General features: G+C 30.3%; 2 protein-coding genes and 1 non-coding gene across 3 annotated transcripts; 1 reads left to right on the top strand and 2 right to left on the bottom strand.

The window, feature by feature from the left end:
• Positions 1-2000: 2000 nt before the first annotated feature.
• LOC114418311 lies at positions 2001-3809 on the bottom strand. Its single transcript, XM_028383598.1, has 2 exons — positions 3662-3809; positions 2001-2872 (listed from the first exon to the last, which is right to left on the bottom strand). Exons 1-2 carry the CDS (start codon positions 3713-3715, stop codon positions 2210-2212), a joined length of 717 nt encoding a protein of 238 aa, XP_028239399.1. The 5' UTR covers positions 3716-3809; the 3' UTR covers positions 2001-2209.
• Positions 3810-4680: 871 nt separating this feature from the next.
• On the top strand, positions 4681-4753 carry TRNAA-CGC. Its single transcript has one exon. It is a non-coding gene; the product is annotated as a tRNA-Ala (tRNA).
• Positions 4754-5197: 444 nt separating this feature from the next.
• On the bottom strand, positions 5198-12120 carry LOC114418312 (dynamin-related protein 5A-like). The gene is made up of 16 exons (XM_028383599.1): positions 11918-12120; positions 10914-10977; positions 10707-10811; positions 10303-10404; positions 9676-9726; positions 9499-9560; positions 9072-9162; positions 8331-8395; positions 7680-7874; positions 7405-7524; positions 7160-7230; positions 6836-7061; positions 6489-6539; positions 6099-6327; positions 5674-5813; positions 5198-5569 (listed from the first exon to the last, which is right to left on the bottom strand). Exons 1-16 carry the CDS (start codon positions 12044-12046, stop codon positions 5441-5443), a joined length of 1830 nt encoding a protein of 609 aa, XP_028239400.1. The 5' UTR covers positions 12047-12120; the 3' UTR covers positions 5198-5440.
• Positions 12121-17016: the final 4896 nt, after the last annotated feature.

The following is a 17016-nucleotide window of genomic DNA, read 5'->3' as shown; positions in this document are numbered from 1 at the left end:
TTGGTTTTTTTTTATAACAACGAATTATGATATGTTTATATAAAAAAAATTGATTCAATTATTAAGAAATGAATTCATATCACAAAATAATATAAGTTTAATTTTTATTGTTAATATGAAAATTTTATTGATGAATAATTTATAAATATATTTGTAAATACTCATTGAGTCTTAAGACTTACTTTGATTTTTTAGTGATTTATTGAAATTTATCTCACGTAAATTTTTCATTATATATAAAAAAAACTTATGATATTTTTACGAGTATCCCACAAAAATGAACCCACGTGCAGTAGGTAGTTCATTTCATTCATTTTTTATTGGAGGAAGGCAAACGGTGAACATTATGAAACAGTTTTTTTTGGTGCATTATTTTCTTTGGTACATCAAGCAGTTTAAATAAACAATAAAATATTTATCTGAGAAGGAAATAAATGAATTAAATTTCGTGTATTAGTTAAAATATTTTAAAAGCTTAGTTGTCTAACTTTTCTATGACCACCTATAAGAGCTCATCATGCTTGTCTTAAAAATATATTAAGAATAACAATTGGTTCTATATTTGAAAAGTTCTAATGAGCTAGAGACTAATCTAAATTTTTTTGTTTAACTAGAGATATTTGTGATTTATATGATATTTAACTAATTCTTTTTAATTAGATCAATCTATTTTGAGATAAAATGATATTTTCAGTTATAATATTCAAGTCCGATTAACAAACCAAGTTGTTTGCTTTTTAAGATTTCTTTCTTTCTAATAAAGAGAATACAACAAGAATTTGTGTTTTGAAATACCTCTTCTTTCTTAGGACAGAAAAAGAAAGGAAAACAGAGGCTTTATACAAAAAGCAAATGTTTCTCCATGTGTTTCCTTTTACTTACATAATTTTTTTTCTTAAATATGAATTTGATTTTTGATATATATCCAAATTCTGTATTTGATTCGTCATAAATTTTTTCTTTAAGATAGGTTTCTCATAAAACTTAATATATACTTGATGTGATCATTAACTTGACATATCGACAAATTATCTGTGATACCATATTGAATTAAATGTGACATGAAAGTTGACCACGTATTGTCATGACATCATATTTTAATTGAATTAAAATTAAATTTAAATAAAAAAAGGTGAGCTTATGAAATAGTCTCAATCTCTCTCTCTATCTCTCTAGTGTAGCTTGGGTTTAGCGGTGAAAATGATTGATCTTTCTAACGACAGAAACTTCGTATAAATTTTTTAAAATATTAGGGATTCATATCAAAGAAATTTTTTTATTAGAGATTAAATGTAAAATTCAGATATATATTAGGGATAAAAAAATAATTATTTTTTCTCATTTTTCTGCTCTCCCACCTCAAATCCTTTACATCTATGAGAAGCAAATTAATTTTGAGATAAATTTTCGCTACACAAAACTTAAAGCTAAAATATTATTTTCTCTAGGAGTGCAACTTAGCTAATATTTTTTAGTAATTATTTCCATTTCATACCCATGCGTGTATAAGATTTTATGAATATTCACAGTTATCGACTAATATATATCTATAGATATATGTTAAATATAAAGAATTTAACAAGTATAAATAATAAATTTTAAAACATATATTTGTACTAAAATAAATTTAGAGACAAAATAGAAGAAAGAACAAAGACAAAAACAAAATTAGGATAACTTAATTTTTATATAATTAGATATATTTAAGTAATTTCAAATTGTATGAATTCATGGACACATGTGTCCCTTATTACACACCCCACCTAATAGGTAAAGAAAAAAAATATTTTATCCAGTTTATAACGAGTTTTACCCAAATATATTTTCGGATACAGGTTTTTTTTTTACCATTCCTAATTTGATGCATGTGAATAAATATATGGGAAACAGTTGGAAGGAAAATGGATAAATCTTGGAATGCAACACACAAACTAACCAGATTATCATCATTTAAGTATAGATGTTTAGAAATGATTATTGATTTAGATTTTAGATACACAATAATTTGCCATCCATCCTATATTTTTCAGCTATACAGGGACATGCTCTATATAGTTCCTGACTAAGGCTAATGCACTTCTTAGGCTCCGTATATTATTTCCTAGCAGCGTCTCAAATACACATGACATGAGTCATACTCATGACAGCAAATACACAAGTTTTTTTTCCTTCTTTTTTTCAATAATTGGAATCTGCTATGTTACTTAACTCAGAACCAATCAACCTGAGGCACCCTGTATATATGTTCCTCACCACTCTCCTCATCAAATTTGGCAATCCATGAGCTCTTTCTCCTTTTCTTGCTATAATCTCCTTTAACCTCAAATCTCATATTAGTGTCATCACTCTTGCTAATCCTAGTAACTTTCATGCCATTCCCTAAAGGGTGCTTTAGAGATCTTACTTCCAATTTCTCATCTTTTCCTCTTAGGCACCATCTTATTCCTTTTTTGTCACCATCACCAACCATGTTCTTTGCCACCACTATTGATCTTGTGAGGTTGACATCTACCAAGTTGAGCAACTTTGCATAGTTTTCATCCTTGTTGCAATCAACAAGAAAGAAATCGATGTTCTCATAGAAGGGTAGTAGCTTGGAGGGGTCTTCAGTTCTAAATTCAACTTGGTCTTTAAGCCCTGAGTTGTTGATAACTTCTTGTGAATCATTAAGGATTGACTCAGGTAGAATACACACCATTCTGACTCCATTTTGTCTTGCAGCAGCTGCAAGGGCTAATGTGGTTAGGGATACGTGAGATGTCACTTCCACTATGAGTTTTGCTTTCATTCCTGCTGCTAATGCTGATACAAATTCATTGCTTCCCGGATTTTGAACTCTCCAAGTGCCATATTGTCTTTTGTGATTGTTGCACTGTAAAGAAAAATGAAACATAATACTTGTAAAAAGCTTGGACTACATGCCACAAACTAGGGAATGTTATGGACATTGTACAAAATTTCACATGGCTCTTAATTATGTGAAGGTGTGAGATGTCAATAAAGTTCTTTTTGCAGCTTGATTACAAGAATTTGCTGATTGAAATTTAAAGGTTTCGTAGATCAAACTATGCAAGGCCAAAGAATAATGAAGGTCAATCCATTCCACAAAACTAAGGATTTTTAGATTAAATTCCTTAATATATGATTTAAGAAAAAAAGACAAATCATTGATCAGTTCATGCTTAGTGTAAGTTAATTTTACCACAAATTATGGATTGATATAACATCCATTTGAGTGCAATTGTTAAGACTAAATATTAGGTTGTCACAAAAATTGTGGAAGTCCTCTTCTATTCTGTGAGATCTATGATGTTTGGCCACATCAAATGAGTGATACTATACATTTCTTCTCACTTTTTCTGATAACATTATAATTTTTATTAACAGTAACAATAAAAGCAAATAATCCATGACCCCTGATAGATATATAATTGACTCGAGCCCTATCAGATACTAAAAAAAAAAAAGCTATAGAACAACATACAAGTAAAAGATGTGGAATACCATTATAATTAAGGGGCTGTTTTACACATTTTTGTGATAGAAAAATAAGGAAAAAATGTGAAGCATATACAACAGAATTTTATATCATCCTTGAATTGATTCATTAGTTAAATACCCAGATAGATAAAATGAAAGAGAGAAAGGTGAATAGATATACCAGTTGAAGGGTGTCAAAGTATGCTTTTGTGGCAGATTTTGAAGACCATTCCATCACGAAAACAAACCAAGATTATACTAATTAGCACAAAACCCAGAAAAATTATTTGTGTGCAGAAATTTATTCCACAAGTCCAAGTTGTGAATTGTGATTATTTCTTAATTGTTTTATTTTTACTAGTTGTGGAACTTATTTATATGGCAAGAGAAAACAAATGTCGTGTGTGCGCGCTGTAATGGGGCTACGCAATAAGCGTGGTCAAAGCGTGGCGGTTGGACCCGTGGCCATACAACGTAAGAGGCTGGCTAGGTTTCTGTTACGACTTCCATGCATATATTATGCTATATTTGTTAATATTCATCGTTCTCTCCTAACCAATGGATTTACACTGCTATGCATATGTCACCAACTCATCATCATCAAGTGCAAGATTGACGTTTGACTGGTTGAGTTGGTTGATTCATCGTTATGGTGCATATGCTCTAATCACATGATCACAAATGATACAAGTCTTATCACTCATGTTAACCATAATTGATCCTATATATTAATATTAATTAATGCATCAAAGAAATATTAATATAATGAATCTCTCAAAAATGTTGTTTTTTTAGACACTCTCAATATACTATTATGACATGTGTGTTTGGAATAATTTATTTTAGAGAAATAGCTTGTCTTTTTGTTAGATTTTACGAAGATTTTTTGAAAAAAATATTAAATTAAACGAATTCCAACTAAATATATAGTGTGATCCTTTTAATATATTATATATACCCATGGAGTCTTATTTTATCATTCACAATGCCTTGCTCTCATGCATGTAGGATGAAATCTTTGTGTGAAATCTTTATGTTGAGAAAATAAAAGGAAAGTACTAAAAAATATTAATATATAGATCTTTTAACCAAATTAATCATTGTAAAAAGAAAAAAGAAAAAAAACTAACCATTAGGTTAATTGATATTGTAAATATATTGTGTGAATACTAATTTAAGTCCACCAACATGATACTAGGTGGGGGTGTAGCTCATATGGTAGAGCGCTCGCTTCGCATGCGAGAGGCACGGGGTTCGATTCCCCGCACCTCCATTATGATTTTTAATATATTATTTATTAATTTTCTTTTCATACAGATCAATTCTGCGTGACGAAAAACCTTCTTTCTTTGCAAGAAAATCATTGCTAAACAACTTCTATAAGTGATCCAAAATTATACAACTTTGGTTTGAAGTAATTGCTTTGAAATTAGTACATCTATTTAATCATTCACACGAGAACAGAACACCTAAACAAATGTAGGGCTTGTTCTCATCCCCTTAATTCATCCCAGCTTTTGTTAGAGAACTTAGACCAAAACAAATTTTCAAAGAATAACACTATTAAAGTCTTAAAGATGCTAAACGATACAGTGGTGTTCCTATTTGATACTAGTTATTGAGATTGTTAACTGTCTATCTAACTATTGCTAACTGACTAATATTATTAGTATATGTTACCCAACAAATTGTTATATCCTTTTAACTCTATTCTATATCCAATTCCATCTTCTTCTTCCTTCCGAGAAAAGAATAAGCACTGATTCGTGTATTAATTCAATAACTAGGTCGAAATAAATGGATACAAGTGAATTAATTCAACAAAAACAACGAAGCTCAGTAGCATAAGCCTATCACAGAAAAGGTGAGAATGACTTCATTGATCCGTGTCAAAAAAAAAAAAAAAACTATACTCTTCATCAATGATAATTCAAATTTCCGGAACTAGCACTGGTGCTTTCTACCTTTCCCATGCAACTGCCTCAATTTCTGATTGTGCATTTCTGTATAGCTCTAGCCTCTTTGCAAGGGATGTGCGGCGCTGCATGATTGCAGGGTCCTCATTCAGCAGTGAAGCTAGTTGTTTTCCCTGCAAAAACAAAACATAGATTATGAAAAAGTAAGTTCAGAGCATTTTCATCAGACATGCCTATTAGCATTGTATTCTTCAAGGAAGACAATAACCAAGCTCACCTCCTTTTTTCCCAATTCTGTAAAGAAATGATCCAGTAAGCTGCGCTTAGCCTCACGCACTTGACAGTAAACCACGGACTTGGGAATGGTATGCCTCAGGGTCCCACATACCATGTTCACATAGGACAAGACAGTGGTAGCTGTTCATATTCAAGGAATCTCAGTAAAGGAAAAATGAAAACAATGCCTCTTGTTTCGTGAACATATGTTGGTTTATGCACTCATGCAATATATGTCTGATACAAGTACAATACGCGGCTAATGGAATGCTTTAGTTATTTTTATGGTAAAGACAACTGGTATTTTCATATAGACAATTTTGTTCGGATAATCTTTTAGTTCTATTATTTGAATTACTAGCTAGGAATAAAATATCAAAAGAAAATTGAATATCACATGTTCTTACTTAAATTCCAGTCGCTTACCAATTCGACGAAGATAAGAATCATTATATCTGTCGAAAAGTGAATGAGTTGGATTTCCACCCTTCTCTGCGTCTTGGGGAAGTTTGCGGAAAAAATCAACAGTCAAATAGCCATACTCCATGTCCACCAAAAGCAAAGTTGATTTCTTACTTTCTTCTCTCATCCTCTCCAATGAATCAACAGCTGCACTTCCGAGTTCTACCCTCAAGGTGGGATACTGCTTTAATTCCTACAATCAACAGAAAACTGCAACCGTTGAGATTTGAGACGCTACTATAAAAAATATACTAACTTTGATATTGCACTAAATTAATAAAAGTCATCTGCATGCAGGCTTAACATGTTGAGAACTATATGCGTAAAAGATAAAATAAGCAATCTGCTACTTGCCATTGTCTCACTCATAGATTTCTGAATCAAATCCTTCAAAATTCCATGAACCTGAAAACATTATAATAGTAGGCATTAAATGCATAATTCAACATAAAAAGAAATGCTTTTAATTTTCCAAAAAAGGTAACTTTCAACTTTGCCTTATGTCCAGCGGAGATTATTAACTGTGCCAAGGAAAGAAATGCAAACGTTCCTTAGGCCTAGGTAATGCCAGTAGTGTCAATCTGTTTTTTTTTTGGGGGGTTACTAGTGTCAAAATAAACATGGAAAAAGAAGTCAACTACAATTTTCTGATATAACACCTCATAGCAGCGTATTTATTATATTTGTATTAAAATATATACCGCATCAACAGCTGCTTCAGCAGGGCCCCTAATTGATACTAAGCATGATTCAATAAGACGGCGGTATCCTTGCTCAGGAGCGATGAGATGAGGTTGATACCCATCTGCTTCAGTTATTAGTTTCCGCACCTTGTCGATTGATAAATGTTTGTCAAACTGCAGCCGTTTTATAGATGCTGGAAATTGGTTATCAAATACTTGGTAAATTTTCTCACCACCTGGCCGTCTGTAGACATTCAATCATTTCCAAGGTCAAATTGGATCTGTCGGATATCAGATTTATATGTAATTATGTACCAAATAACATGGAAAAAAAGGACATACATGCCATCAAGATGATCTTTAAATATCTGATCAAAAGTTCGACAGATTTCCATTATCATGTACAACTTCCCCTGCAAATGGAAAAACAAAATTAGTTATTCATCCACTAATAAATGCAAATGGGAGAAGAGGAGAGGGAAACAAAAATAAGGATAACCTAATCATGAAGAGTAGTACTTATGAGAAGATTACAAGTTAAAAAAATTATATCAGTTGTTAGGAGTGGGGTGAACGATGTGGCTTACTCCAGTATCAGCGGCAATAGGTTTCCCAATACGGTTCAATTCTGTCTCTAGTTCAATGATAGTCTTGTTAATGAGTGATTGTAGGCCTGGGATCCGAGACTTGATGACAGATTCCAAATGCTGAAAATTTAAACATATATTTAACAAAACATAAAACAAATAAGGACAATAATCAACTCAGCAATTTGGAAACAATCAGTTGCATCCCCAGAGTCAATGCATCCATTGAATTTCAATTTTCAAGTAACACCTACTAGGATCACAATTCTGCGTACCTTAGATAGCACCTTTCCTAGATGCACGGAGCCCATTCTGGAAGCAAGATGTCTATATTCGGGGGTATTAGCAAAATACTCCATCTCTCTTTTCCGAGCAGCAATCATATCAACTTGTTTATTGATATCAGCTTGGGAGCGGTTCACAACACCAATCCAAGGGAAATTTAGCTTATATGATTTTCCTTCAAGGATCTAGAAAAGGGAAAAAGAGACAAAGGAAGCCATGTCATGAGCTTCCCAAATATGATTCCAGTAATTTAAGCTTAGGAGAAAGTTTAAAAGGAAATCTCAACTCAACTTGTGTGATTCTTAAGTTTTATACAATAGTTGAGACATGTAAAGTTAAATATAAGCAAAGCATAACAACGACACCAAATATATGCAGATTATATTCCTCTCCTCCATTCCCCTGGGTAGATATCCAGGTATGCAACATAAAGGAAACAATATCAGAATGCCTTTTTAATCACCAAGTGACGACTACTTATGTCACACTTTTCTACTACATAATTGTAATCCTACTTTTATACTGTAAACTTAGTTTTCTGAAACTACAAAATAACTCTTCCCGTGCTAAGTTCTTGGTCAAAGGACAGCATGAAGGAAAGACTTTTCCCAAGGAAAACCTTGCGGCAAGAGAATGCTTACCTCAGCTGCATCAGTACCCTTGTCCATAAGATCAATCTTTGTCAAAACTCCAAATGTCCTTTCCCCTGAAAATTAAAACAAGTTTCATAAACAAGCAACCTTCAGTCACATAGTAATCTAATCATCGAGGTTGTTGCTTGTAAAAATATTGGGTTGTCTACTTATGTAGAGGTGAAATAACATTGAGTAATTGACAAATCAAGAAGCATGAAAGAGAGAACCAAAAAGTTGAAAATTCTGATGCTCAAAGAAGTCAATGGTAGAAACTTAAAGAAACCAAGATACTATATCTCTCAAAACACATTAACCAGTCTAACCATCTGCTCAAAGTTATCGATCCAAACCATGACAAAAAATTGTGCACGCATGCATTTCAATACTTGATATATTTCTGAACAAAAAACTGCATAGAACTCAGTCACATAATTTAGTATTCAAAGAAGTTGAATTTTCCTATTCTAATGACAACCATTGCATGCCAAGGAAATTTGAAACTGACATTCTGTACAAATATGAGAATTTATTGATCTAAGAAGCCCAACACTAGAGACAAATCAGTCTACTACATACTGTGATTTGCAGCAGATGTCATGATACAAACCTTCTAGGTTCTGTATTTTCAACATCTTCCTTACTTTCAGCTTCACCTATATTTTATTAAATTACTTAATACGGCTAACTTCAAATAACGCATTCCTACCGAAAGTATTTTGTCACAAGAAACTATGTTCAGCACCTTACCTTTAGGATCTACTTCTCGGGAAATCTTAATTGCATCTGAGGTAGCAAGGTCTTGATTGGCAGGAGATATTGCCAAAATGATGCAATTAGGCTGTAACAGGTGATAAGTTTCAGTATTACATTCAATGACATGCTCAGGAAGTTTAGCTTCCACCACTGGAGCTCATACATCTAAATAAGTAAATTATGAAGAAGCATTTAACTATTATTAGAGTAAGAGAGCTCAATACAGACACTGGATCAGGAAGGATAGCTTAAATGAAATTGAGTTTATGAGTATTAATATTTAAATTGAAGTTTCAATACACACCATTAAAGATTGCATTTAAATTCTCTCACCTCAGCAAATAAATGTTCCCATAAGCATTAAAACCTTTTATGTATGCATGCACGTATTCATCATTTTATTCTATACAAAAATAATTACCTTCTCAATAAAGGCCCGAACCATATTTTCAATGTCTTGCACAATGCTATCTGGTTGACCATCTGCAATATCCCGGGCAACATTATCACATTACACTCCAGATTTATAATGTAATAGTGCTCGGAAATTTAATTTTAACTTTGATTGACAGGCAAAAAATCAATATTAGAAACTCACCAACAGCTACTTTAGTAAGCCCCGGAAGATCAACCAGAGTCAGATTGACAACTGCAAAGTCAACAAATTCAATGCATGAAATGGGTGCCTAAATAGTAATATTGAATTAAAAAAAAAAAAAAGTAACGAGACACGAGCACAAACAAGCTGTATGTAGCCAAGGCAAGTAAAATAAGCTTCTGCTCTCATAATATTGACAATTTGAAAAGTAACTCATATGAGACAGGCTGAGACTGTGAAGTAAAAGATAGTAGTTGCTATTCAACTCCAGATTTAAAAAAGAGTGGTAGTTACTAGTTAGTAGTTGCACCATCAAACTTAAGTTATTTGATAAGAAAACCAAATTGCCCAATACTTTGGGTTTGGGTCCAAAACAAAGCAAAGATAAAAATGATGCACATTAATGAAGTGCTAAAGTACAACATAACTGTCATTGTATGGTTTGTATTCTGCAAGCAAATAATCATCGATAAAAATATAGCAACAACAGCCAACAAGATGGTAATAGGAAACAGACAATCAACTGATTAGTTTAAACTTCAAAATAATTGAATTATGGATGTTCTTCATTCTGACAACCTTGATAATAAATAAAATAATATTTTATTGCTAATATTTATATCTCACCATGAGGGGAGTAGATACTCAGATGGATGGGTACAGATGAAATACCCTTGTTGCGACCTGTTTCTCTATCAGTCTCATCAGCGATCTCCTGCCTAACAGCAGCTACAGAACAGGACAAAATTAGTAACTACAAAACAGAAACATAAAGATCACAACATAACAACATAAAATAAGAAAACTAGTTAATGCAGAAGTCATCAAATGCAACATTTGAATATTTGATAACCTCCCCCCTCCCCATGAAAGAGAACAATAATTAACACCCGCTTCTGCAAATCATCATAAGCAGCATTTACTTTTAAAATATTAAGATAAGTTACATGCTAATTGCTACCACACACTGATGTTAAGTGCAATATACATTAAACCATATGTCTGTGAAAATGTTTTATGTAACAGAATACCAAAATCAGTAAATTTCTTCCTTGGAAGGTGCATAAATTCAGCGTATTCTCTCCCTTCATCAATCTTATGAAGCTGCAAAACAAGAGGACGCCGAGTAACAATCCCTGCATAAAACAGTGGTTCAATCATCCAGAAACTCATCAAAGGGAGAGAGCAAGAGAAATAATCATAAGTCTAAGTACATATACTATAACAGACTCAATTACCAGAGCCACGAGGTAAAAAGTCCTTTCCGACAACACTCTCTAACACTGAAGATTTTCCAGAGCTCTGCAAATTAAAAATAACGGATAAATTTAAATTGTATATGTTTATGACTACAAGAAATATAAAATGGAAACATTAAAATTGATCCAAAAAAAAAAAATGGTTAGCCATTATCTGTAAAGAAACATGCAATAAATGACAGAGAAAAGAACCTCGAATCTAACATTAACAAATTGAAAAATATGCTTTTAAAATAAATTTAATCCACTGCTTATTCGTGCTATTAAAATTATACCTTAAAAGATCAATCATAGAAAAATTGGTTACAGATAAAATCCAAATGTAAGTCAAGGATAAGGTTTCACTCATGATTTGTACAAACAGTCTTTTTTTTTTTTGTGTGTGTGTGTGTAAATATTTTACAAATAGTCTGCGACGTGATTTCGACAGTAGTGTCAAGGTTTTTGAACTTTCTGTGACTGCATTGCAACCACAGTTGCTGTGGTGGCATCAACTGCATTTGTCAGTAATTTCCCACAACATCAAGGATTGTGATGAAACTGCGATCACAATTTAAAGCCTTGGTTTCACTTAAACTAAAGCATCAGAATCACTACATAATCTCTATATTCACTAGTTTTTTTTTTCTTTCTTATTAAAATACATTTTCATAATAAATTAGAAATCACCAATGAGATGAGATTATCAGGTTGATACACCAAGTACAAACTCAACTGAACAAAATATGAAAAGTGGAAACAAAGATAAAAACATTTAATGAAGAGAGAACACTGAATTACACGAACAAATGTGGAGTTAAACGAATCACGAAGGAACTGAAAACGGCGGAAATTCAATCTCAATTTCTAAAACGGACAAAGTTAAACAAAAAAATTGCAGTAGAAGAACGATCGCGTAAAGTAAAAAAAAAAATCATAACAGATTAAATTAAAAAGAAAAATGATGATGAATGCGATATAGATCGCTGAGCTTTTGGAATGACCTGCCCTCCGACGACGGCGATGGAAGGAAGGGCGTCCCAGAGAGTAGGCATTGCGCCTTCCTCACCGTGATCGCCGAGGGCGGTGCATGCTTGCTGGATTTTGTTCACCAACTGTATCAGATTCTCCATTGTAGGAGAAGACTGAGTTAACTCGGAGCTTCTGAGTCAGAGAAAGATTATGATCGAAGCGCCAAAAACGAAGCAGAAACAAACTGTTGAAGAAGCAACTTTCCAAATGTTCGTTTTGAAATATTCCTCAACCGATTTCTGTTATGTGTCTATTCCCCATTTTGCCCCTGCCTTTCGTTCTACTAACAACTGGATTTCATTTCAATTAACAAAACTAACTTAGCTTCTTTTTGCTTCTTCTTCGTTTAATTTTTTTCACTATTCAACTTTGAATTTTTAAAGAGTCTTAATATATAAAGTAATAATTTCTTACATGATAATCATAATTTCTCGTGTAAAGTACGGGCAATATTGACCAATTCAAATAAACATAATTAAAAAAAGTAACTTTGCATATTATTTATTTTTTACACGTGAATAAATTAATTTTAGAAGAAATAATCAAATCGCACATTATTATATTTTAAACTGCAATAATGGTATAATTGTATTATTAAATTATTTGTTTAAAAAAAAATTACAATATTATACAACATTATCTTATAAAAAAATATCGCACGATCAATAAATTAAATGCATTATTTATTTAGAAAACAAATAACTCAAATATTTTCTAAAGTAAATTTTTTATATTAAAAAGTAGTAAAATTGAATATATTAAATTAAATATATACTAACACAATTCAAATATCAAGGATTATTCAAGATAAACAATTGATAAAAAATTAAATAAAGTACTATGCTTTGTTCATTACTACTCACTCCTCTTAAGGTAACAATCATAGGGTTAGATAACATAGAACCTATATTTAATTAAAACTAAGTTTAATTGGCAAGGTACATTCATATAATTTAGCTGGGAGAGATGGGCTTCTGGAATCATGATATTTAGTCATGGGAGTGTAAGTGGCTTAGTCATGATATCCAGTTCCAGATCAATTTAAAAAAGAAAAAAAGATGTCTGAATACTACACCGATACGACATGATGATCAAATTTAAAATACATCATTTTTTTTTAACTGGTAACACTAAAAGAAAGATAGAACCAGATTTTTATATATTTGATAAGATTATCATATAATCTTTCCTATTTCTAGCTAGACAATAAGAAGTTATTTATAATTTTTATTTATTTTTAGTGATGTTATATTCCATTAGTTTGTATATTTTTGGATCATACTTATTTGCCATTTCTATCTTATTTTTATTAATTTTTTAATAAATATATTGTTGATTTTAATTTTTTTTAAAAGGTATTTTAAACATATCATATTTTGTATTTTTGAAGAAGAGAAATGAATTAAGCAACATTAAATATGATATGTTTAGGATACCTTTTAAAAAAATTAAACACAAACACATGCTTCCACTTCTTTTTTTCCTCCATCATTCCAAGTAACATGGTTGTTTCTAAATCACTTGTTGATGTTAATTTCAGAGGCATAACTCCTAGCATTTCCCAGTTTTGTGCTGAATACAGAAATAGAAGAATCCCACTTTTTTACACCATAGCATAAGAAAGATAGTCCATTGAATCACCAAACGTTAAGTTTTGAAGACTTATATGAGTTTCCTTTTTGTTAACCTCAAATGTATAATACTTCGTTAACATGACACACATATATATATCATGTGAGGGTATTCCATGTTTCTTATCTAAATTATGTTTTATCAATGGATGCTAAATTGGGTGGATGCATTGCAATATAAACTGAGAAATTAATGAAATATATACAAATTCTTACAGTTAAACAAAATGGTAATAAAATGTAGAATTTCAAGAATATAATCAAGTCAAAATGGCATGTTTAGTATACAGATCAAGCTGAGGCTTTTAGAGAATATTATTTCACATGATTTAATTTACTTCTATTTATAACAGTGTTTGTTTTAAAAACTTGATTTTTTTTACATTATAATTGTTACACTCAATATAGTTTTTTCTTCTTCTATATTTCTCGTCCTTTCTCATTGTTTTATTCATTGCATTTATTATTTTCTTTCTATTTGCCCATGATGTATACACCTCTCAGGATGCGAAACAAAAACCTTTTTTTTATCTATTTTATTGCGCATCACAGAGTTGATAGAGTAATGTAGTAGTTTTTTTTTTCTTTTTGGTAAATAAAGGATATTATTAAGTACGTTGGAATTATATACATATTTTTAATATAAATGAAATGAAAAATATTTAAATTAGAAAGTACATATGCATAAATGTTTATCTTTATATGCATGTATATAATTGAGTATATAAACATAAGGATGATGTCTTAGTTTTTCTTTTTCTTTGTTTTCGTTCAACACAAAAAAAGGATATTTCTAACTAGTATTTCATCCCTCATACAGAATAAATTTTTATTTGTATAATTAAAATCTATAGTAAACAAATATTTTTAAATATAAGTTACACTACAATTATAATTTATAATAAATAAATATTTTTAACATATAAATTATATTTTAGATTTATGATTGATAAATTATGATACAATGTTATTTTTAATTATTGATAATTTCTTTTAAAAAATTTATAATTAAGTTAGAATATAGATGTTGAAAATGATAGATTGAAAGAGATAAAAGATTAAGAAAAATTCTTAAAAATGTACTCATTGGAAGAAAAAAAACAACTATTTAATTATATAACTAATATATTTTAATTGACAGCACATAATAGATTTGTAAAGAAGAACCATGATTTGAATTTCATAAAATATTCTCCTTGAAGAAAAACGATGAATTTTAAGTGTGATTATACTTCAAATAGAGGATTAGTCTCATAATTAATCTAAAAGAGATAAAAGCTTGTGGAAATAAGGTCTCATGAAGAAGTCAAGATGTCATAATTACATTGATTAGAAAGATGATCTCATTAATGATAACTACAAATGATTTCATTCAAGACAACTATTCTGATTTATATTGATGGAGGATGGATGGATTTTAATACAAAAAGAGTGGGATAGTTATAGATTTAAAAATGCTTTCAAGATAAAAGATAAATTTGAAAACAAGTAATTTAAAAACATAATCAATTTATATTTGGAAAGGAAAAGAAAATTTTGTACTAAACAAAATTGAAAATAATTGTCTTGAGAATATGATAAGCTGAAATTTAAAATATAAAAAATATAGATTTTTTTAAAAGTAATTAATAATTTGGTTTTAAAATATAAAAATTAATAACTAATAAAGTTAACTTTCTTAAGAAATAAAATAGGCAAAATTGTATTTTTGGTCCCCCAGTTTATCTCCAGTTTCGGATTTGGTCCCTCAGTAATTTAATTCACGAATTGAGTCCTCTTATTTTGTAAAATTGTGCAATGTTGATCTCCCATGATACAATTGAGTCTTCATATTCTGATTGGATGTTAACTTCATGAAAGATAAAATGTATTGTTGTTTTCATTGACCAACCACAACAGTTATCATCTAATAAGACACGTGACAGCCAACATTCCTTTATAACAGTGAACGTAGCTTGAGACCAACATTGCATAATTTTATAAAATAGGAGGACTCAATCTATGAATTAAATTATTGAGGGATCAAATCCAAAACTGAAAATAAATTAAGGGATCAAATTTATAATTTTGTCAAATAAAATATTAACAGGAATGATCATGATTTTCATATAAAAAGATTTTAGTATTGTGTTGATGTTTTTTTAGATGATTCTAGTATTCCAAAAAATATAGAATACCTTTACACAGTTTTAAAGTGTTGTTTTATCTCGGCAATGATGAGGTTGTTAAAGATTAAAAAAAGGATTAATTTTATTCAAGTCACCTTAAAAAAAATATTTAATCCTTCCCCTCTTACACAAAGACTACAAAATATTTTTATAAATTATAATTAATATTGGGTATATAACCAGTAATTTACTACTACATAATTAAGGCGGAGTCGTAAAATATGTTAAAAAGAGGGACCTAGTCTTTGTGTCAACCTTAATTTATCATTTGTGTCTGATGTTTTTTTTTTTTTCCCAACCTTTGTAACCCCGGCGTTTGTTTGAAAAACACGAAAGGTAGGGAAAAGAAAAAGGATTGGACGAAAAGCACTCAACATATCCTTCCTTTCCTAATTTGCCTGTGTGTTGGTAGACGTGAAATGGTGATGAATGAAAATAATAAAAATAAAAAGCTGAATTTTTGAATTAAAATAAAATACAAAGATGTGAAATTCATATTAATTTTTGGATTTTTTCACTCAAATTTATCTCAAGAGAAAATGAACCAGATCAAGAAAGATTTACCTGTATTTTTAATCTCTCTAAAATGAATGAAAATATGTGAAAAATATGACTTTTTATAAGTAAAAGATAAAACATTTATTTTTTTATCTACTTTACTTTTTTATTAAAATATTTATATTTATGTTATTTTATAAAAATAATTTCTTTTTTCCATTAAAGAACATGCAAAATAATTTCAATTTCTTTATTTTTTTTCTTTCTTTTACTTTCTTCTCTAAATCATAATATCACTACTATGGTTTCTATTTTTTTTATCTTCATATATTTTATCATTTTTTAATATGTATTATCAATGTAAAAAATTAAAAATTGATATAATCTTAATCAAATTAAATTGAATTGAGTCATCAAATTTATATAAAAAAAATAAATTCAAAATCAAATAAAATAACAAAACTACAATAATTAAATTAGATTATTTTTGTTCCTCCATAGAACAAGAACACCTCTAGCTTCATGTACTCTTGACGGTTAACGACAGAGGCGTAGTGACATGACACACGTAACATGATGAACAGTAGGAAAGTCATCATGTCACTGTCATTTGCATCATTACTAACGTGCTTTTATATTATTATCGTTGTTCAATGTTCAATAGTGGGAGAGAGAGATCACAAAAGACAAGGTCAAGGACAAAAAGCCCCCCCAAACAATAAAAAACAATTAACTCTGTACCTAGAGATACGTATACGTATACTATATACTGTA

Source organism: Glycine soja, chromosome 7, assembly GCF_004193775.1.
Source record: "Glycine soja cultivar W05 chromosome 7, ASM419377v2, whole genome shotgun sequence".
Classification (NCBI taxonomy): Eukaryota; Viridiplantae; Streptophyta; class Magnoliopsida; order Fabales; family Fabaceae; genus Glycine; species Glycine soja.
Note: the sequence above shows the minus strand (reverse complement) of the source record. Positions and strands in the feature narration are given on the sequence as shown.